We start from the raw sequence: 23509 nt of genomic DNA, 5'->3' as shown, positions 1-23509 counted from the left end.
GAATCTCTGCCATTTCACAGTGATACTGCTAGAAAACACAATGCAGGGTGCCATCATTCTGTAGTGATCCCCCAATGTTGTTGTGGACAGATGTAGTTCCAATGGATGGCATGTTGGGAATGAAATTGAGTAGTAATTGATCTTTTGTTGTTTCTCGCCGTCTGGGATGAGAGGACGTGGCCAGGATGGCAAGTTGTGGTGGTACTGAATCACACTTGGGGCAGTCAAGAGCATTCTGTGCCATTGTTAAGCACTACCTGGAAGAAACTACTGAATGTCACAAAGAGGAATGAGGATTTACAAGTGGATGGAAAAAAGGTGGTGGTAATCAGGCTTGGTTATTTCCCCCATGGGGGAGAAAAACACAACTAGGCAGCAAATCTATTTGTCGTATCTGGCACCCGGAATATTGATGCATGATCCAGCTGATTCGGTTCATTTTAGTCATGCTATTGATAGTGGGTCTCGAGGCACATATAAACCAGTCTGGATCAAATTTCCTTTCCTTAGTGTTTTTGACAGTCATAAGACCATAAGACATAGGAGTGGAAGTAAGGCCATTCAGCTCATCAAGTCCACTCTGCCTTTTAAATCATTGAAATTACTAGATTTCTTTAATCCTAGATTGTGTCGTGAACACGGTGTTACAAGATAATCAACTTAAGGGGGCGCGTGAAACCATTCTGTGAAACAGATCATTGTGAAAAGAAGGCTGAAGTAATTATAAACACCACACAAGAAAAATGCTCATAATCTGATTGCTACAGGAGAAGAATTTGACTAAAAATCCACTGTTGTGTTGGGTACCTGACTTGTACACCTTCTCACACAGTTTCATTGAAAAAAGGCAGCTGAATGACAAGTCTCCCAAGTGTCTTGCTCAGGATAAAATATCTACCCTCTGAAATGGCCTAATAATCCACTCAAGTTACGGTTAAATGAGGACAGCAACAAAGCTAGCTTTGCCAGTAATGCCCACATCCTGTGAAAGAATAAACAAGATAAAAGCTTCGAAAATTGTGAATTGAACGATAAAGGAAATTGGCAGTTTTTGACCCCGTGAGAAACGGACTTTCTGGACAACAGTCCCTGCAATGCTGCATGTCTGCCAAAAGCAAGGACATCATGAGAATTCGCAACAAACAACTGCACCTCCCAGTCGCAAACCATTTTAACTCCCCCTCCCATTCCTTAGACGACATGTCCATCATGGGCCTCCTGCAGTGCCACAATGATGCCACCCGAAGGTTGCAGGAACAGCAACTCATATTCCGCTTGGGAACCCTGCAGCCCAATGGTATCAATGCGGACTTCACCAGTTTCAAAATCTCCCCTTCCCCCACTGCATCCCTAAACCAGCCCAGTTCTTCCCCTCCCCCAACTGCATCACAAAGCCAGCCCAGCTCATCCCCTCCCCCTACTGCATCCCAAAACCAGCCCAGCCTGTCTCCACTTCACTAACCTGTTCTTCCTCTCACCCAACCCTTCCTCCCACCTCAAGCCGCACCTCCATTTCCTACCTACCACCTCATCCTACCTCCTTGACCTGTCCGTCTTTCCTGGACTGACCTATCTCCTCCCCCCCCCCCCCCACCCACATCTCCTCACCTACACTCTCCTCTCTACCTATCTTCTTTTCTCTCCATCTTCAGTCTGCCTCCTCCTCTCACACTATTTATTTGAATTCCCTCTCCCCATCCCCCCTCTCTGATGAAGGGTCTAGGCCTGAAACGTCAGGTTTTGTGCTCCCGAGATGCTGCTTGGCCTGCTGTGTTCATCCAGCTTCTCACTTTGTTATCTTTCATCATGAGAATTGCCTGCTTTGAATAGTGGTATTGGGTGGTTTTATGTCAATGAAGGCAAGTAGGATGAGATTTCAGGCCAAAAGTCTCACACCATCAGGTTATAGTCTAACAGGTTTATTTGAAATCATGAGCCTTCAGAGCACTGCCCCTTTGTCAGGTAAAGTGAAGTCAGCACACAGACACAGACTTAATAACGAAAAAGATCCAACGATCACACAAATGGTGTGAGTGGGGTGTTGACAGATTGAATAATAGACCTCTGCAGGTGATCAAGTGTGTCAGACGGTGTGAGTAAAGTGTGAACAGCTGAATAACAAGTGAAGGGATGATCTTTAATCTGATTGATTGAGGCAGAAAGATAATTGCAAAAAATTAAAAATAAGGTGATGTTGGAGACAGACAAAATAACTGCAAGTACAGTACTTGAGAGTGCAGTACTTTCCTGGATTGTGTTCGAGTTTTTGAAGTGGGCCTTGAAACCACAACCCACAGATCCTTTGTGTGGCGATTTCTGTAGTACCACAGAGATAAAGAAAGATACTCTTTGGTATAGAAAATATAAATGAAACCTGAAAATGTATCACTAGATGTTAGAGAAGAATTGGATGAACAGAATTAAATAATTTTACCGGAATACATTTTCGTGTCTGCTATCTGTGTTGATTTAATACTTAGTTTTTGTTTAGCAGTTATCATATTGAACTAAATCTCTTTGGCCCAGTGAAGAATGTATTTTCCAGTTGTACTGACAAGGTTAACTTGTTCAATTATACGTTATTACTTATGCCTTACGATTTGAAGCGATGATCAGTGCCCTTCTTAAGTGTTTAATAGGTTTATTGAAGAAAAGATAAATTCCCAGCAACTGCAGATTTAGAAAGTTGAGATCATGGACTTGCAGGGTTCTAACAGGTTATTATGGTGTGCTACTTTGGTCAAATTTGTTGCTATTAAAGATTCTAACTGAACCGACTCAACAGACATCACCAATCCAGCATTATGTTGATGATTTCAAATTTATTCCTGAAATACTTTTTCATTTTTTTTGCTGAACATTGAAGGATTTCAGACAGCATCATTTGTTAACAGTGAATCAATGGTTTTGGGGGGTAACATTCTGTTCATCTGCTTTCCATCTTTACAAGTTTTTTTTTCACAGGGGAATATTGCCATGCTTTTTCCAAGGGTTAGTCTGTTTCTTATTTGCCAGCATCTCCAAGTCTCTACAAATACGCAATCGAGTGGTTGCCGGTTCGATTATGTCATCAACAAAACCTGCGTAGAACAAACAACCAGAGTAGATCAGTTTTAAAGTAGATTCTTGGCTCATTTCTCTAATTTAAGTATTAAAAACAGCTGCTTGATGCATTAACTGAAACCTGGCCTGTGCTGGATACTGCATGCGTATTAAAACTAAACAGAATGTCTAGAAGAAAGTATAAAATTTTGCAATAAAGAAGTTACTCATCTTGCACTAGCTAGATGAATACCGTATTGCTTACTCTTAACAGTTTTTAAAGAAGGCACTGCCGGACTCCACATTCCCCTCCTCATTGAATCTGTCTTAAATTAGCTTTTTCTTCTTTAGTTTGTTTCCCAGTCAGGTCAACGCTTATTGCAGCTTTGAGCACCAAGGAAAACTGAACATTTTTCTACTTGTAATGTAATATAAAAATGCAACACCACGGAGAATGTGAATACCTACTTATTGGCAAGCATCTGTGGAAAAATAAACAATGCTTCAAACTGAATAGGAGACCTTGCAAGTGAAAATACGTGCAGACCTCCTTAGTATTTCTCGCACACTGTTTTTGCTTCATACCATTACTGAATGTCAAAGTCCCGACTGCTGTCAACAGAGCATTGCCTCAACTAGTGAAAGTCGAAAAAACAGAACCAGTCCTGCAGTCAACTCTGTCACACTGCAATACATGGGGCGGTGTGTCACAGGACTGTTATGCTTCTCAGTGCCCATTTTGAATTAAGATGGGGAACTTGATTTTAATTGATACCTTAAGGCTTAAAATACTCGAGGAAACAAAATTAGAAAATGCACAACACATGCTTCTCCTGGAACTTGCCTCTCACAGCTGCTGGGAATGGATTTGCAAATGTCTCTACATATTCTGCTTCTGCCTCAACTTCATTCCCTTTTCCTTTAAAGATGATCTGCACAGCTCCCTTTGAAAGAAAAATGTCAAAACAATGTTTACACTAACATTATCGTGTAAAGAGATGTCATGACCAATTTTAGAGTGAACAAAATAAATTGTAAACAAAACACAATCTACTTTTTTGATTAGTCTCTTATGCCGACCAGAGTTGTTTGGTTTTCTCACTAAATTATTGATCAAAAGATTTCATACAGACTGCACTCAACTGTCAGCAGATTCAACATGGATATGGTAACTCTTCTGGCAACATTGTAACTCCCAATTCTTGATGAAAATTTCATGTTTTCCGTGAACTAACTAACTATACAAAATATCTGCATGACTCATTAAATGAAAAGAACACACAAGAATAATCTGATGAATATATGGTCATGTAGGCACTGTACAAATTAAAATAGGTCTGCACATATATTTAATTAATTATATTGAAGTTAAGGCCCCTATTTAAGTTATCTAGAGACCAGCCGTGTTGCAATATATGTATACTTGCTGCATTACTGACAAGTCTTGAGTTACATCTTCCCTTTTTCTAATATACCATAGATTACTGTCCACAAACTAGTTAGATCTTGCACAGTCTTTTCACTACCTGTCAGTTATTTTGAAGGAACGGGAATTTATATTTGAACTGACCAAATATTGATTTATCTTCCACAGACAGATGATAGGTGAAGGAAGTATACGAGTCTGATTAGGTGGTTCATTTCACTCTATTATTTGGGCCAAACTTCAAGAGTTAATATAAATTTCATGCTGCTAAATTGTAGTCTCTGTAACCTAACCTCTATCCATCTCTAAACAAAGATTTGTTTGAATTATTAGTGAAAGGACTAACAATGTAGGGAAAGGTCAGCCACTTATATGACATTCAGTACTTGCACATATATACTACCAGAAGTGTGTGATCAGAATTGCAGAGATGTCACCAACCTTAGCGCCCATAACAGCAACCTCTGCTGTTGGCCAAGCGTAGTTCAAATCACCTCTTAAGTGCTTGGAGCTCATCACATCATATGCACCACCGTAGGCCTACAAAAGAAAATCACGTTTCACCTGTTTAAAGCTGATTCACGTAAAGTCTGTTAAATTTAACAAAGCTAACAAAATTGAAATAATGTATTTGGCATTGAGCTTCAGTTTATCATTTTCTCCTTCAGGTTTCTTGTGCTGTGAAGAACTTTCTCCACGTTTTTGCTCCGAAACAATGCTCCCAGCTGTTCCTTACCTCTTCTGTCTGTTAGTCTTAAACTTCAAAGGGGTTTAAATAACTAAACAAAGTCTGATATCAGGATTCTCTGCAGTTACAAGTGCCACTTCCAAATGCAAAAGAAGGAACCCAATGTCATTTGGAAGCAACTAATTTTTTTTAATAACAACTGTGGCTTGAGCAAGCCAGAATATTGACAAACTAAAGGGGCAGCCTGCAGCCCAAGAGGAACAAAAACAGCTCCTGTTCATGTCCTGGGTTGGTATGAGGAACAAAGAGTGCTAATTAATGTGAAATAACAGTAGGGCTGGGGTGTGCCCAGGATGCAGTAGTGACATCAACCTATGTACGACATACCTCGAAGCCTGTCACTGCCAGCTAACATCACCAGCCCCATCTGTCCATACATGCAAAACATTTTATTGGCCGCTTTGGTGGTTGTAGTAAATACTTAATTTTTTTTGCTGCCTGCTACTCCAAATTTGGAAGAAGTCTTGCATTCCACAAAGTGCAAATAGTTTCTCCTGCACTGACCAGCTAATGACGCTAGATGGGACCTGGTTAATTAAATCAATAATCAAGGTGAGTTTAGTCTAAATTTAATTTCGAAGAAAAATTATTTTATTCATTAAGTGCAGACATGTAGGAATGAACACCATTTCAATATTTTACTGTTGTTTTCTAGTGAAAGAACCTAACTATAGTGTTTATATTTACTAATTTATTCCATTTTTAATTATTTCTGATCGGAATACACTGATCTACATATGTACAGAATAGTATTTCAATCTGTGCTTTGTTCTTTCTCAGCAAAAAAATGATTCTAGGTATCTAATTCTGGCTTTAAGGAGAATTAATGCTTCACTGAAAGGTACTAATTTCAGCAAGTAAGCACGATAAAATCAGGACTTCCAGTACAACAACCGGAAGTTATCTTCATTATGTAACTGAGGTTAATTTATAATGGTCTGGTAGTTATGTGCAGTGCTCAGAGTTTTAACTTGTGTCACCACCAACTTGCAAAAGGACCAAGTGGCAGAAACCCAAATATGGTCATCATGAACATTTCATCCCTGATATAAATGTTACAGATCATAAGTTGGATTACTAATCTGTTTGAATATTACACATTTTCAGATGGAAAATAACGCTGATGTATTATCACACCCAAACATTTGGGCCAGAATTGGTATTAAACGTTGTATTAACCATGGTTAGACCAGGATATTTTCAAAGGTTATTGGATGAACATTTCCTTGTAAATGACAGATCTACCTCTCAATACATTTCATACAACCAGTGAACAGGTAAGAATTTCACAGTTCATGGAACTTCTTTGTTATGGATATAACAAATTACACAGAATCATACATGCTCTCTCCCTAACTTCCATTCCCCCAAGCAGCATTCCAAGTGAAGCACTGATTTACGTGCACTTCATTCACCTTAAGTCTATCTGCTGCTTACAATATGGTCTTCCTTGACAATTACGAGACCTAAACAGATTAGGTGACCACTTTGTGGTACAGCTCATTGCAAATATATGACCCTAAGTTTCCAGTGGCCTGTCATTTAACTCCACATTAGTCACACTGACAAATCTACCCGTACCCTGCAAAGCTCAATGTAAGTTTGAGGATCAGCAGGCTGTCATTTGTAGAGACATTTTACAGCCATGCAGACTCAAAACTTTTGATGAAAACCGAAAGAACAGCAAATGCTGTAGATCAGGAACAAAAACAGAAGTTGCTGGAAAGGGGCAGCTGTTACACCTTTGCCAGTTGCAGCAGCAGGTGTCATGGAGCTGTGAGGGGTTGGTATTAGGAGTGAAGGAAGAGTGGACCAGGGTGTCCCGGAGGAACAGTCCCTGCAGAAGGCAGACAAGAGGGGATGGCATCTCACTGGAGGTGATGGAAATGGTATCTGATGATCTTTATGTGGTGGGAATGGTAGGTAAGGACAAGGGAAACTATCGCTTTTGCGGGAGGGAAGAGGGTTGGGTTGGACTTGGTTGTGGAAGATGAACAGTTTGGCTCCCTTATCAAAGTTGGCCTCACCTAAATATGTACAATGGAGACCGAGGAACTGACAGAAAGGGATGCAGTCTTTACAGGAAGCAGGGTGTGAGGATGTATAGTCCAGATGCCTGTGGGAGTTTATAGTGGATATTAGTCACCAGTCTATACCCAGAAATGGAAACACAGGTCAAAATGAAGTGAAGGGAAGGGAGCAGTCAGAGATAAACCAGGTGAAAGTGAGGACAGGGTGGAAATGGGAAGCGAAATCGATGAACTTTTCCAATTCCGGACGAGAGAAGGAAGCAGCACCAACAGTATCGTCAATATAGCAAAGGAAGGGTTGTGGGTGAGAGCTGGAATAGGACTGGAACAAGAAATGTTGCATGTACCAGACGAAGAGACGTGCAAAACGTGGGTTCATACAGGTATCCATGGCCAAACCCTCTGACCCAAAGAAAATGGGATGAGTTAAAAACAGAAGAAGTGAGGGTGAGGATAAGCTCTGCCAAGTGGAGGAAGGTGGTGGTGAGTGGGCTCAGTTCAGGCTTTGTTCCAAGGAAATGTAGAGAGCCCTAAAACCCTTCTGGCTGGGAATGGACATGTAAAGAGCTTGTACATCTATGGTAAAGACGAGGTGGCAGGAGCCTGCAAACTGGAAATTTTGAAACTGGCATAAATAGGAAAGGGATCACGGTTGTAGGTTGACAGGGACTGGACCGGAGAAGAGATGAGTTCTGTGGGGCACGAGGAAGCTGAAAAGGTGGGTCTATCCGTCCAGTCAGTCCTGTCAGTGGATTTTTAAGCTGTGCAGTGCTGGGGGACGATTGGCTTAGAGGCCTGGAGTCGAGGAGATCAGATGGAATGAGGTCATTTCCTTCACTCCCCCCAGCCCCACTGCACCTTCCACTGAAACGGGTAAAGGTGTAACACCTGCCCATTTACTTCCTCCCTCCCAAGTATTCAAAGGCCCAAACATAACTTCACCTAAATTTGCCACAATCTTCTTGGGGGAATGGAAGTTGAGACAGCATGTTTGATTCTGTGTAACTTATAATGTCATATCCATAACAAAGAAGTTCCATGAACTATTAAATTCTTACCTGTTCACTGGTTGTATGAAATGTATTGAGAGGTAAATAATAATTTATGTTATGATCTGGCTGGGACCAACAACTTTTATCTTTGAAGCAGACAAGGTGAGAGTTCCTTGAGGATATATTGAGCAAATATACCTCTGAATTTTTTCATCCCCGCTGCTTTGCTGCACTGATGTTTTAATGCTTGCAGGTCTTGCTGTGCTCTCCTCCCATTTGCTCAGCTCTCCAGACCGCTGAGTCCGGAATCTAGTTGCCTACAAATTCTTAGAACTTCCTGTAGCATTCTAACCACTGTTGACTGATCTTGACTCCTCAGCAAATCCGCTACACACAATCTATGTGGTTCAGCTGACATCTGAGCAATACAGCTAACTGCATCACTTCAAAACAGATTCTGCAACTCACTCATTCTTTCCACCATTCACATCCCCACTGTAACCTCTGATCTTCTCACACCCATCTTTGAATTATCCTGAATGACTTATTGCAAGATTTTCAGTAAGCATCTCATTGTTGCTAGGCAGAATTGCGTGCCGCCAATATTTTGGCACAGCAACGTGTGACTGACTATGGCTAAGTAAAAGAGGTGGCTGAATCAGTATAAGCCAGAAGCTACTCTTCAGGCCATATTCCATAAGGATGTTTGGATCCAAATAAAATCTCAGTGCTGATGTAAAATTTCAGTTTTTCTCCCAAATACAGTAGTTGTGTGTTTGGTGCCTCTGCAAACTAAGATGACAATTTAAAATTATCCACCCATTAAAATCAACCACAAATGTTTTATCTCAGTAACTGGGACAAGATTTGAACCAGAGTCCCAGAGGCAAGGGTGTAAGGTCTGACTCATTGAGCCCTCAAGTCCCTTTTCAGTTGAGCATGTACAATGATATAAACAGAGATACAAAAACATAACATTCTTTCATATTTCTCTCCTTTGGGTTAATAATTGCCACCAGGGGATTTTGTTTTTGGGTAAAGATTCTACAGTTTCACAGATCTGGCAGCATCTGTGGAGGAGAAAACAGAGTTAGCGTTTCGGGTCCGGTGACCCTTCCTCAGAACAGAGGTAGGGTCACCGGACTCAAAACGTTAACTCTGTTTTCTCCTCCACAGATGCTGCCAGATCTGCTGAGCTATTCCAGCAACTTTGTTTTTGTTCCTGATTTACAGCATCCACAGTTTTTTTTCTACAGTTCCACCTTCTCTTACCTTGCGTGTGATCACTGTAATTTTTGGCACTGTGGCCTCAGCAAACGCATAGAGCAACTTTGCACCATGTCTGATGATTCCACCATATTCCTGGCTAGTTCCTGTGTAGTCACATGAAAACACTATGAAATATAATCCAGAAGAAATACACAAGGTCTTTCGGTTTCAGATGAAGAAAGGATAATGGGTTTGAATTTACAGTCAATGTAAATAAATAATGCTCCACTTCCTTTTGCATTGAAGCTTGCAGTTATTAGGAAGCCATTTCAACTTCTCTGCCACTAGAGAGGATATGGGAGCATACCCAGTTATTGTTGTACAGGGAGTCTGAACCAGGAAGCATGTCAGTTTACACACAATATACACGTTAACAAGATAGAATGATTTGCCGAAACTTGCACAAAAAAACCTTCCATAAAAGTTAAAGTTTTTAATTGGACTAGACTATTCACATGTAAAAGGACATCTGACAAGTGGGAGGTATTTGAGTGTTACAATGAGAGGCATTTCCTTCCTTATTAGAGTGAAGGGTAAGGCTGGTAAGATTAAGGATTTTACCTGAGTGGATGAATAAAAATATTGAAGTTCTAGTCGAGGACAGAAAAAATTTATTTTAGATATTGAAAATTTGGTTCAACTGAAGAGTTTAGGGGCATTTTAAGAGGAGATATGAGATAGTATTGGCAAATAAGGTTAAGGATAATACAAAGATTCTACAAATACAATAAGAGCAAAAGGGTGACGAGAGAGGGTAAGACCTCTTAAACAGCAACAAGGTCGTCTTTGTGTTGAACGTGAGGAGATGGGACATAAACAGAATATTTTGCATCAGGTTTTACTGTCAAAGAAATGGCACCTAGAGAATGCAGAGAAATAAATTTTGATGTTTTAAAGGCAGCTCACGTTACAGAATAGCACGTTCAGGAGGCCTTAGAATATAATGGTGGACACACAGAGGCAGAAATTGATCAGAGATAGTCAGCAATGGTTTCGTGTGAGTAAAATACTGTCTCTCAAACTTGACTGAGTTTGGAGGAAGTTTCAGAAAAGGTTGATGATGGCAGAGCTGTGTACGTTGTTGATTGGGATTTTAGTAAACCTTTGATGAGGATCTCCATGGTAGACTAATTAGTAAAGTTAGATCACATGGAATTCAGACTGAGCTTGCCAATTTGATATAATTAATGAAGAAGGGTCCTGACCTGAAACGCCAACTTTCCTGCTCCTCTGATGCTGCCTGGCCTGCTGTGTACATCCAGCTCCACACTATTATCTCTTGGTCATTATCATGACTTATTACAGCACCAAACTGTACAAGCTGTAACTTTCCCCCCCCCCCACCCCGGTGAATTTTATATATAGCTAATGTGTACTTAAAAAAAAAAGAAACTTCATGTTTTTCACATTACAATGATGTCATCTTCGGTGAGATGCTGCTATTGTGCCGAAGGCTCAGAAGGAGCAAGGCCACAGTGAAAGCAATTTTCAGATTTTTCACATTTTATCCTGCACACCGTGAACTCCAAGTAAAATTTTGTTTGGCATCCAAATTATCTTTAACTGTCTGAGAAGTAGTTACTTGCCTACAAGCATACAAGTTTATACATTACAGAAAAAAATCAAGTGATGAGAATGCAGACTAGATAATAATACTAGGCTAATCATTGAAATGAAAATGTTTTGCTGTGACTCACCATAACCACTGTATGCAACTGAACTAAATGAGAATTTAAATATTACACCATTTTGTATGAGGCCGACACATTATTTGGAATCACCGTCAAACATGGATATTGTTCATGGTGGCAGAGCTTTTAGGTCCTACCTGGCAAAAATCCAGGCACATCCACAAATGTAACGATGGGGATATTAAATGCATCACAGAATCTGACAAAACGGGCTCCTTTTACTGAAGCATTGATGTCTAGACAACCTAAAAAAGAAATAAAATTATATCTCAGTTTTAAGTCAATCAGATTAATCTCATTACTCCTGATTTTTACTAAAATTGAAAGTCATCAAGTCATCACTACCACCAAGTCTAATAGAAATTAAGGATAGATAAAACAGGAAGGTATGATAGGTGAGTGAAAGCATAGTTTTTAATAATCAAATGGTTGGTTGAATGAGGTGATGAAGATTAAAGAAATCTCAATTAGTATCCTGAGTTTATTTTAAAGCAACATCGATATAATGCATTGAGAATATCAAAATGTAAACATACAAGTTACAGAAACTAAAAATTCTTCAAGGCAGTAAGCAGTACCATCCCGCAGCATTAGAGTTGCCTTAGTCCTCGCACATCATAGGGCTTCGCTCTCAGAGATCCTCATTGGAATCTCAGCTAGTCTGGGAAATGAATGCTGTTGACATTATTCTGCATCGCAAGCCAGCCATCCAGCCAAGTGAGCTCCTACCTATGATGCAACTTTTAGGAAGGATTAACACCCTTACTTCAGTATAGAAACATAATTCATCAGATTTTCACGAGTCCTCCACAGGAACACAAATATATTCTAGCATATTCTCAGGCCTAAGATCTAAAGAATAATTATCTGTTATACCCTCAACTAAACTGCATGTATCAATAATTCCAGGTACAACACCGTATTCTTGACCCATTTTTCCTTGCAATGCAATATTTGCAAATTTTGCAGCGAAGTACACAAGGAAACAACTAGCTCTGCTTTTGCCAATATTGCCCACTGCAACTCAATATTCAACTTCCTCAGTCGAGATTGGAGACTCAATAGGAACAAAATTACCTTACTATTCCCACATACTTTACCATTTGGTGCTGTTTACAAAGCTCAGTCTGCTTTCCTTTCTTTATCCTATCCACAATTCAGATTCCAGTAAATCTTTTCAAACTCGAATCACTTTCATTATATGCATGAATAAGCTTTCTGCAGCTGATGATGTTGGCAGCTAGATACTTTAAAATAAATCTGATTTTAAAGAACTTGCTCCACAGGAAACAAAGCAGTCAGAGGTCATTAAAAATAAAGTGAAGGATAGCTGGCTACAGCAATGATAAAATCCTTATCAGCTATGCTTGGAGTCGGAAGACAATGATGAACATTATTAGTCCGTTAATGGATTTATTAGGACAGATGCATTTAGTTCCATGAAGATTTAAGTGGCTACATTGCACCAATCTTCACTGAGTTACCTTATGCTTGGTTACCATCAATATAATGGACAAGTAACACTAAAATTAAGTGTCAAAGTCGCTGCAAACATAACCTGGAAAGAATAAGAGTCTGCAAAGCAGACCAGGCTGCCACTTCCAGTCACATTCAACCGAGAATTGAGGATTGCTCTCTCAGATTGGGCAAATATTTAACAAGCCCAAAGTGGGGCATTGACTAACTCTTGAATTTCAAACTAACAGTCCAAAGTGGTTCATCAGAAAATTCTGCATAACCACCTAGGCACAATGCAGGCTATTAGCATAGCTTTGTTTAAAAATGCAACATGGGGCATGACTGCCTTTTTTAAATAAGGTTACTATTTTACATTACAGACAGCAAACTCCCACCATTCATTTCTTTGTTATTCACTTACCCACACTTTTCATTCTGCTCATCCATTGCAGTATTAATGACTAGTTAGTCAAGGTTTTGGGCAGTTTAGCATCATGGAAACATGTCCACACATTAAAAGAGTTCAGATACAATAATGACATACCGCTTTGTATTTCTGGGTCTGTAAAGTGCACCTCTAGTTTTGAGTAAACTTCCATCAACTTCATCTTATTTTAAGCGTCAGTGTGACGCATTTTCTATTTTTCATAATTTTTTTTTTTCACTATTAAGTCTTTTATATTTAATAAAATTCAATAAAATTAACAGAAGTAAATGCTTATCTCCTGTGTTGTACATATCAAAACTGTCTGGAAATTATCTTAATGACTTTCATGTACATGGTGTTCCACCTCAGGCTGCTGCATAACTTGAAGAGGAACTTACAAGTGATGCTGTTTCCATACATCTGTCTGCCCTGTCCTGTAGATAGCAGAAGTTGCAAGTTTGAAAGGGGAATGTCATGGGAGCCTTGATGAGTTTGTTGCAGTGCATCATGTCGTTGGTATCACTGGTGGAGAAGGGAATATTTAATGGTGGTAGATGAGGTATTAATCAAGCAGGCTACTTTGAACTGGATAATGTTAAGCTTTGAATGTTCTTGGAACTGCACTCCTTCAGTTAAATGCGGATTACTCCATAATATTTCTGATATGTGCCTTCTAGATGGTAAACAGGCTTTGACAACGCAGGATCTGAGTTATTTGGCACAGAATTCTCAGACTCGGATCTGAGATATTGGGAACTGCAGATGCTGGAGAATCGGAGATAACGAAGTGTGGAGCTGGATGAACACAGCAGGCCAAGCAGCATCTCAGGAGCACAAAAGCTGATGTTTTGGGCCCGAACCGTCAGCTTTTGTGCTGTTAAGATGCTGCTTGGCCTGCTGTGTTCATCCAGCTCCACACTTTGTTATCTCAGACTTTGATCTGCTGTCTTCTAGTCACAGCATGTGGAATACTGATCCAGTTCAGTTTCTGTCAATGGTAACCTCCTCAATGTTGATATTGGAGAATTTGTTAAGTAATTGTTTTGAATGTCAAAGGGAGGTAGCTAGATTTTCTCTTGTTGGACATGATCATTTCTTGACATTTGTGGTGAAAATGTTGTCCAGATTTCCTTGCCTATGTCTGAGAAGTTGGGAATAGTACATAACATTGTAATCATCAGTGAACATCCTTGCAATTGAAGAGGGTCATTGAAGAAGAAGCTGATGGTTAGATCCAAGACTTCAGCCTAGGAAATGCTGCAGCCAGTGAGGCGATTAACCTCCACATACCACAACTCATCTTCCTTAAGACTCTACCCAGTGGAGAACTTCATCAAGTGTTTTTAGTTGTATTATATCCAATGTCAATAAGATGGGAATTTTTTGAACAGTGAAGTTAAACACTCACCTGAAGCCACTTTAGGTTGATTACCTACAATTCCCACTGTGCATCCATTCATTCTGGCAAAACCAATAATTATGTTCTTCGCATAATTAGGCATGAGCTCGAAAAATTCCCTTTCATCTGCAATCTAAAACAGTTTCAAAGGTGACTGCTTTTTGAAATATGTTTCAAAAAGGATAAATACTTAGCATTCTTCAAACAGTCTCAAAATTCAGCTGAATCCCAAAACAACATGGCTATTCAATGCTAACAGAATCATTCATTACAGAGATTACAACACACTAAGGATAATTTCACAACAGTGGAAGCCAGAGAATCACTCACCCACAGGACCTGAAGATATGTGCATTTAAACAGACTGTATACATCAAGCCTGAAAAACACTGACTATTTAGAAACATTTCTCTCTTAAATAGCCAAGTTGAAACGGTCAATGGGCTTGATGATTTTGGGATGTAAATACAGAAATGAGTAAATGCTGCTAGACAGACAAAAGAAATCATTATATTCATCAGGATGGCATATGTCCTGAATAAACCAGCGCAAAAGGAAGCTACTAAGCCATCATGCTTGTGCTGGCTCTGTGAAAAAATGCTCTTTATTCTTTCCTATAGGTCCGTCAGTTTTTTTCTAATGTATTAATCCAATTGAAAGTCATTATTGAACCTACTTTCACCATCGTATCAGTCAGTGCATTTCAGATCATCACAACTTACTGCTAACAAAATATCATGCTGTCTTTTGTTCTCTGGTCAGTGTTATTTACTCTATTGCTACTTCAAACAGTTTCAGCTTATTTACTTTACCAAAGCCTCTCAATTTTGAGTGCCTCTTATCAAATATTCCCATAACCTTCTCTTTTCTAAGAAATACAGACCCAGTGTTTCTGGCTTTAAAATCTTTCACAAATATTGTCAGAGAGATGAGGAGGGTATTTTGCCCATCAAGCCTACTCCACTCTTCAGTGATATCATGAATGATCTGATTAATTCCCTTTTCCTGTCTGACCTACTAATCTAACTCTGTTGTAGATCAAAACTCTACACCATGTCCTGCCATAGTTCTGCATATTTCCTTCCAAAAATGAATCCCTTTACACATGCCCAATCCATTTCATTTGCTAAATATCTGCCCGTTTCACTATTAAACCTGTGTCTTTTTGAATTTTTGCTACTTTCCTTACTGTTTACTACATTTCTGAATTTCATAACATCTGCAAACTTTAAAATTTATGCCCAGGTCATTAACACACATTGAAAGGGCCAGAGGTCCCAGCACTAACCCACCAGGGAACACCAGTGCACACTCCCCTTCAGAACGCAATTGTTAACTCTTACCCTGCATTCTGTCCCCAGCCAGTTTCATAATCACTCAGCAACAGCTTCCTGAATGTAATGGGCTTCAATTTTGTTAACAAGTCTATTGTGTGGTGCTTAATCAACATCTTTTCAAAGTTCATATGCATGCCAATCATGTAACTCTCAAGTCATGAAGCAATTCAAATCAAGTTAGTTAAAAATAATTTGCCTTTAACAAATCTACAAAAGCTTTCATTTTTTAAAAAACTTAAACATTTCTAAATACCAATTTATTTTCTCCCACATTATTACCGCAACGTTTCCCTATATTACTGACCTTTTGTTTTATTCTTTCATGGAATATGCATGTCACTGGCTAGACCAACATTTATTGCACAACCCTGGTTGCCCTCGACAAGGCAGCGTTGAGCTGGCTTCTTGAACTGCTGCAGTTTGGGAGATTTCGACCCAGCTACAGCAATATAACGGGGTATGACTGAGAGGATGACAGTGGTTGTGACTTTGGAACAAATGCAGTCAAGGCAGATCTCTCCAATTTTGTAGCAACCCTTCAACACCTGCCCCTCCCCTCAAAACAGTACAAAATGTTTTTTTTTGGCTTGAACCAGCATTTTTGTGAAATGTTCTGCTGTGTACACATGATGAAAGGCTTTGACAACATGTTCTGTACTACCAAACTATATCAGACTTTGGAGTACAGAGAATAATTTTAAAGTGGGTGGACAATACAAAACTTGGAAGCACTGTAAACTGTGAGGATGACAATTTAGTACTTTAAAAGATAATGACAAGTTGATGGAGTGAACAGATAGGTAGCAGATGAAATTCAATAGAGAAGTATGAGATGATACATTGTGGAAAGAAAATGTGAACATTCTAAAGGGTCTTCAGGATAAGATAATCGCTATAAATGCGCATAAGTCATTACAGTCGTTAGGACAGGTGGAGAGAACAGCTAATAACATCCTAGGTAACAAAGTGTGGAGCTGGATGAACACAGCAGGCCAGGCAGCACCTTAGGAGCACAAAAGCTGACCTTTCGGGTCTAGACCCTTCATCAGAAGATTATTATCAGGGGAACAGAGAACAAGAAATGTATATTGAATATGTCTCAGGCCAGTTCTGAGGAAGTCACTCTACCCAAAACATTAACTGATTTCCCTCCACAGATGCTGTCAGACCTGTGAGTATTTCCATCACTTTCTATTTTGTCTTATAGAAGAGACAAGACATGATATACAAATGTAGGAATCACACTTAAGGATCTGAGTGCACTGAAAAGAATACAGAAGAAGTTTCAAGAATAGTTCCAAGGATGAAAAACTTTAGTTCTGAAGATAGATTAGAGAACTTAGGACTGTGTTACTGGAAGAGGAGACGATGAGGAGGAGTTTTAATTGAAGTGTTCAATATCATGAAGAAGTTTTATGAGATGAGGAGACACTGCTTCTGTGTAAAACGATTAAGAACAAGAAAGCAGATCTAAAGTAATTTTAATGTTTATTCAAAATCAAATCAAACATGATACATCAATGGCCTTCTTTCACACCGTAACAATTATGATTCTGTTCTACTACCTAGTGGTCAATGGTGCAGTACGATAGCTTTTCTGTTGTACGTTGCTAACAACCAAATTGAGTCTTTGAATCCTTAATACACAATTCCTCTTCTCCTCCCATGTTCCTGATCAACACATCCAACCCCAAACCTTCTTTTAATCCTTGTGTATACATTCAAAATGCATTACTGCTACAAACAATAAATGTCCATCCTTCCCCTCTTTCATAATGCCAAATAGCTACTTCAGCCTACAGCTCGTTGATCTCATTTATTACACTTTGAGCATTGCACAGGCTAAATTTTAAGGACATGTTGATCAGAATAGAATTATATTCCCTTTAATACAGAAGGGTTAATTAATTGAAGTGCTTAGCAGGAATGAGGTATATTTAAACATCTTGGAACAGCAGCATTGCTGGCAAACCTTGCATTAATAGTCAATTCCTAAAAGGCTTGTGAAGGTGGTAGTGAGACACTTTATTAAATTGCTACAGTTCATCTATGTAGTAATACCCCCACAACGCTGTTGCAGAGATAGTTCTGGGATTTTGATCCGATGACAGAGATAGAACTACATAGGTGTTCTAAATTAGTAGTGATCATGGTTTAGAATGTGCTGTTGAGGAAGGCAAATTACTTCAGTGTATGCTGTAGATGACACAAACTACTGCCAAAGTTCGCTCTTGTAGCAGGAAATGAACATTTAAAAGGTGACAACTGGATACTGACCAGACGGGCTGCTTTGATTGAATCTATGTTTCAAAGGAGTCTTATTGGACTCAGAACATTACCTCTGTTTCTATCTCCACAGAAGCTGGTAAACCTTCTAAGTTTCTCCAGCGCCACAGTATTGTGCTTTTGTTCGGGAAAGATGTCTGGAAATACAACTTACATTCACACCAGTAGGGAAAACTGTCCCCCAGAAAGCTTTACATCGTTTGAAACTTGCAGCAGTGAAACTAGCACTTTTTTCCGTTAAGTGTTAGGAAAAAAGTAGGAGGACTTTCAAAAACAAGATAGGTTGATGGAGTTCAATACAGATCTGCCATGATCCACAAAGCATACACTAGGCTTCAAAGGGTAAAAGACCCACTAATATACATAAAGCCAACTCCTGTTTTACAAAGTGCACCCCCTACAAAACCAGATTTGGAAGATTTCGGCATTCAGTTATAGATCTGATGTATCACAATTAGCTAATGTATATAAATTTTAATAATTGAGAACACCCCATCCTTGTTTTGTCACAGAGCTTCTGTACTATCTCTTCAGCAAACAACTCTGTGATGCTTTCTGTTAATGTTGAGTTATTAAATACTGAGAAATTAAAACCAAAACATCTTACCGCACTGACGATTTCCAGCATATCATATGCTTTCGTGGATTCCAGTGGAACTACTGTATCTAGACTTGGTACCAGCCGGTCACTATACAAGCAGCAAAAGGACAAAAGTAGAAATTTTGCTTTATAAACAGTCTCAACCATTTATATATCCAATAAAATGTCAACTATTTGTGTTTCAATGATCGCCTTTCTGATTCTCATTACACAACACCAATATCAAACCTGTCCTATAGTCAGAGATTTACAACCGTATCAATCCATATGTTAGTTTAAGCAGGAATGCTCCAATAAGTCAGGGACGTACCAAATTAACTTGTTCAGAGATAGGGAGCAGTTAAAAAGCAGAATGTAGGACTCCAGCAACTGTAGGCTCAGCCATGTTGGCTGAATTAACCAAAAAGAAAACAAAATACTGCAGATGCCAGAGATCTGAAGTGAAGTCAGGAAATGCTGAAAACACTCTTAAGCCTTACAGTAACTTTTCCATACAATGGAGGGATTCAAACAGAAAATGCCAGGAAAGTTGGGGCTTGAAAGAGGAAGGGGCTCCTGAAGACATGTTAGCAGTTTGCAAAAATGGTGGCAAAGATTGTTTCTTTTGAGAAAAGAAGTGATGCCAGTACACTATGAAAAAGAGGATCAACATTTGAAGCAATCCCCGAGAGGGGTCCCAGAAGCAAGGTTGGGTGATCAATTTGGTGGGAATAAGATCTAGAGAAAACTAGGTTGTTTTCGTGGATAAGCCATACTCCGAGACAGTACGGGGAACAAAACTAGAGAACAATTAGAGTTTGGGCTGGGGCAAGAGGAGCATTCATTGAATTTTGGACAGGTGTCATGTGAAAGGGATGAATGCAGCAAACAGACAGATCAGACAGTCTGATCAGACTGTCTCCATTTGAACAGCAAGCAAATTCAGGAACTACACGCATTTGTTTCAGGTGACAGTGGAGATGAGAACAGAAGGATTTCAGAACATTAATTTTCTGTGGATAAGAAACCAAGAGGTTCTCTCTATTTCAGGAGAAGCCTGCAATAATGAACAATTTTAAACTACTTTATGTTGACCAGCCAGATTCAATGATGGATAGCTAAACTAACTGTCCACATATCCATTCAAGTCAATGTGGCTCTAATGAATTGGAAAGGAGAACTGTACCAAAACAGCAACTGGGGTGAGAGTGCACAGTTTTACCGGGGGCTAGGTCAAAGAATGGAATGAGGGGGGTGACAGAGTAAACCAGTTGTTCCAGAATGTTCTGGCAAATAGAGGGCAAGTTAAGATAGGTGACTAATTGTCAGAGTTTTCATGTGCTCCGGTTTCCTCCCACAGTCCAAAGATGTGCAAGTTAGGTGGATTGGCCTTGCTAAATTACCCATTAGCATTCAGGGATGGGTAGGTTAGGTGCGTTAGCCAAGGGAAATGTAGAATAGAGGGATGGGTTAGTGTGGACTCGTTGGGCCAAATGGCTTGTTTCCACACTGTGAGGATTCTATAAATAGAAAAGCTGACATTTTGAAAATGTAATTTTAAGTGATTTGGGAATAGCTCCTAACAGGGATGGATAGAAATGAAGGAAGCAGGCAACAGATGATGAATGACTGATACAAGAAAGTGATCAGAAATGGTTTTAACTGTGCTTATTACATTAATATTAGCAATGTCATGGAATTCTGTGTAATTAGGTTTGGAGAGGTTTAGGTAAAATAGGGCAGTGAGCTCAAAGGAGAGGGTACATGATGGGTTGTAGTGATGGTTTAGGTTGAAATCACGAAGGAGAAGTTGTTCATTGCAGAGATGAGGAGGAAAACAAAAATCAAACTCAAAAAGCACAGTACAGAATAATGATTTTGAAAGAGAGGCCACTCAGGTGAAGAAGGGGTATGCCAGAGCAGCAGGGGTCAGGCCGTAGTGTGGTCTGATGGTAAATATCACAAACATTGGCAATCATGACATAGAGCAAGTGGGCTAAAATATAACCTGATTAGGCTTCATTAAGGAGAAAAGCGTCATCAGCACTCAGCAATGTCTCTCTTACGGCCACAATGTTGTAGGAATTACCCACAGTAAATTCATGAATGGTAAGGGACTTGTGAACAAGTGGACAGATATTCTGGAGGGAGATACACAGAAGGGTAGTAGCAACTGACTCACTTGCAGAGTTCACAAGGTCAGCAGGAGTCCAGGTTGGACAAGAAGATCATTGGCAAGGTTAGTCTGCAGCAGTAGACTGAACAACATGATTGACAAGAGAGTGCATAGCAAAAATTGGGTTTGCTGCACAAAATGCGTCAGTGTCGAGGCAAGCCTGTCAAGAAATTCAGAGGGAAGATGGTGTATCTCTCCAGGAATCTAACAATCAAAAATAGCTGTAATTCCTTAGCATTCATCATTGTCCTACCATATTTCTTGCTTGACACTTTAGCGCCACAACATTTTCAGTAATGGGTATAAAACAGGCTATGGGATGTTTTATTTTCAGAAAGATAATGGTTACTCCGTTAGCTGTCAGTTATTTTATTGGGCAGCAGCTCTCTTCTGATCCTTTATCCTGAATAAGGGTCAGAAGTTTCGGCATCATTTTCCCAGGCTAGAAATGACAATTACAAGGGGGCATAATTTTAAGGTGATTGGAGGAAAGTGTAAAGGAGATATCAGGTTCTTTACTCAGAGAATGGTGGGCATATGGGATGCGCTGTTGACAGTGGTAGTGGAGTCAGATACTTTAGAATCTTTTAAGCAACTCTTGGAAGGCACATGGAGGATAGTAAAATGTAGGATATGCAGTTTGATCTTAGTAGGATAAGAGGTCGACACTATACTGCAACTAACCCTGCTGCCAGACGTGGTGCCCTGCAAAAAAAAGCCCCAATTGCATTGAAACCAGATGCAGAGAAACAATCTAGCATGAAAAGCTTATAGATAGGGTTAAATCCAATGCAGAGTAGGAACAGACATGATAATAAAAGATCTTCCATTTCTCACAAATTCAAATTTTAGTAAAAGGTATTTAAATAGCTCAATCAAAGCCTGTGTAATCATTAAAACCACTCATTTCCACGTCCATTACATCATCTTTCTTTACTCTCAGTATATTTGCTGCTTAAACTCAGGGTCTTGATACTTCTATACTCTATTATTCCAACAAAGTTCTGGTTGCTTCCCCACCATCTATACACTACCTATAAACTTAAGATTACTCAAACTTTGGGTACTCATGTATAGACTTACACAAAGCGTTATTCGCCGGTCACCCTAGTGTTTGCTATTGGGCAGCAGATCCCATGCAAACAACACCTTCATTTTTAAATTCTTGTTTGCAAATTCCTCCATGACACCTCTCCTCCACAAAATCCTGAAGCACCAGCTCACGTGTAAATCTGGCCTCTCCAAAATCCCCAACTTTAATTTCTCCGCCATTGGTAGCCAGAGCTTCTAAGCTGTCTGCATCCTCAACACTGGATGTCCCAGTTCTCTTTCTTCCTTTAAGATACTCCTTAAAAACATCTGTCTTTGGCCAAGCTTTTGGTCGTTAGCACCAATATCACCTCTGTGGTGTGGTGTTTAATTGAATGTTTTACCAAGTGATTTTGTTTTGTACCAACATTCCAACAAACTTTGAAACCTAATGTATTTGCAAAGGTAAGCAATCACAGTATTGTCAGGGAGCAGAAGGCAGCCCTTTGGCACGTTATGTTAAAATGCTCAGCAAGCTGGTGCAGACATAATGTCAATCTCCTGCCTTTTCTCTGTAGCATGCACCACTGTTTCTATTTAAATCATTACCCAGTACCCTCTTGAATGACTCAATTGACCTTGCCTCCAGTATCTTTCATGCGCTGCAATCCATACCCTCATTACTGACTGTGTATTTTCTCACCTCACATTTTCTTCTTTTGTAAAAGACACTAAACTTGTGCCTTTTGGTTCTTGACTTATTAAATAAGATTTTCCCTATCCATTCTGTTCAGACCCCTCAAATTCTGAAACTTCTGAAACTCCTCCGCTGTGAACAAAACAATTCCAACTTGTCTAATTGTGTCCATCCCTGAAACAATTCCCAAATACCTCTTCTGCACTCTCGCTCTATTGCTTTCACGTCCTTCCTATAGGGGGTCACCTAGAACTGTACACAATTCTCCAGCTGAGGACTAATCAGTGTCTTCTATAAATTCATTATCTCCTTGCTCTTTAGTACCTTATGCCTCTACTGATGAAGCCTAAATTGTTCCAGCAGTCTAACGGTGATGAGAGAGGCAACACTATAATTGTAAACGTGTAAGTATAACATGGATCTAAAATTTCCTCCAACATCACTTTTCTTAACAATGCAAGAGCTGTTACAAACAGTAAGCTTCCAAAATTATTTATTTCTGTTATCAATAGCACTTCAGGATTACAAAAATAATTATTTGTTAATAAAACGTTAACAAAAATTTCAGCCACAACCTGGAAAATGTTTACAACTCAATGGCCACTAGATGCCATCGTTCCCCAATATCAGTCAGCAGAGAATTTTTTCCCAGCAACCACCAGAGGGCAACCTTCACCATGGACCTAGCAGTTCCTCAAAAAGCTACTTGTGAACTTAATTACAAGACTTTCAACATATCAAAATGTTGATACATTAAACCCTCCATGTTCTAGATAGATCTGTCTTGGAACACATGATAAATGATGAATATGAAATGAATAACAAATAAAGAGTTAGTACTCAACACACTGGAATTCCACTGTCAGCAACTAGTATTAAAAACAAATTCAAAATGACAAAAGATTAGGTTTTGATCTTGAAT

At 39.4% G+C, this 23509-nt stretch overlaps 1 protein-coding gene across 1 annotated transcript in view; it reads right to left on the bottom strand.

Moving 5' to 3' along the window:
- Positions 1–2802: 2802 nt before the first annotated feature.
- Positions 2803–23509, bottom strand: part of pccb (propionyl-CoA carboxylase subunit beta) — a 53330-nt gene continuing 32623 nt past the window's right edge. Inside the window, exons 9-15 of the mRNA XM_048542753.2 lie at positions 18713–18794; positions 14492–14615; positions 11336–11443; positions 9511–9611; positions 4910–5008; positions 3887–3986; positions 2803–3080 (exon numbers count right to left, since the gene is read on the bottom strand). Of these exons, the coding sequence (XP_048398710.1) occupies positions 2959–3080; positions 3887–3986; positions 4910–5008; positions 9511–9611; positions 11336–11443; positions 14492–14615; positions 18713–18794 (736 nt within the window). The 3' untranslated portion in view covers positions 2803–2958. The remainder of the gene's footprint in view (positions 3081–3886; positions 3987–4909; positions 5009–9510; positions 9612–11335; positions 11444–14491; positions 14616–18712; positions 18795–23509) is intronic.

Source organism: Stegostoma tigrinum, chromosome 14 (genome assembly GCF_030684315.1).
Source record: "Stegostoma tigrinum isolate sSteTig4 chromosome 14, sSteTig4.hap1, whole genome shotgun sequence".
In the NCBI taxonomy this organism is placed as follows: domain Eukaryota; kingdom Metazoa; phylum Chordata; class Chondrichthyes; order Orectolobiformes; family Stegostomatidae; genus Stegostoma; species Stegostoma tigrinum.
This window is presented reverse-complemented; position numbering and strand designations above follow the sequence as displayed.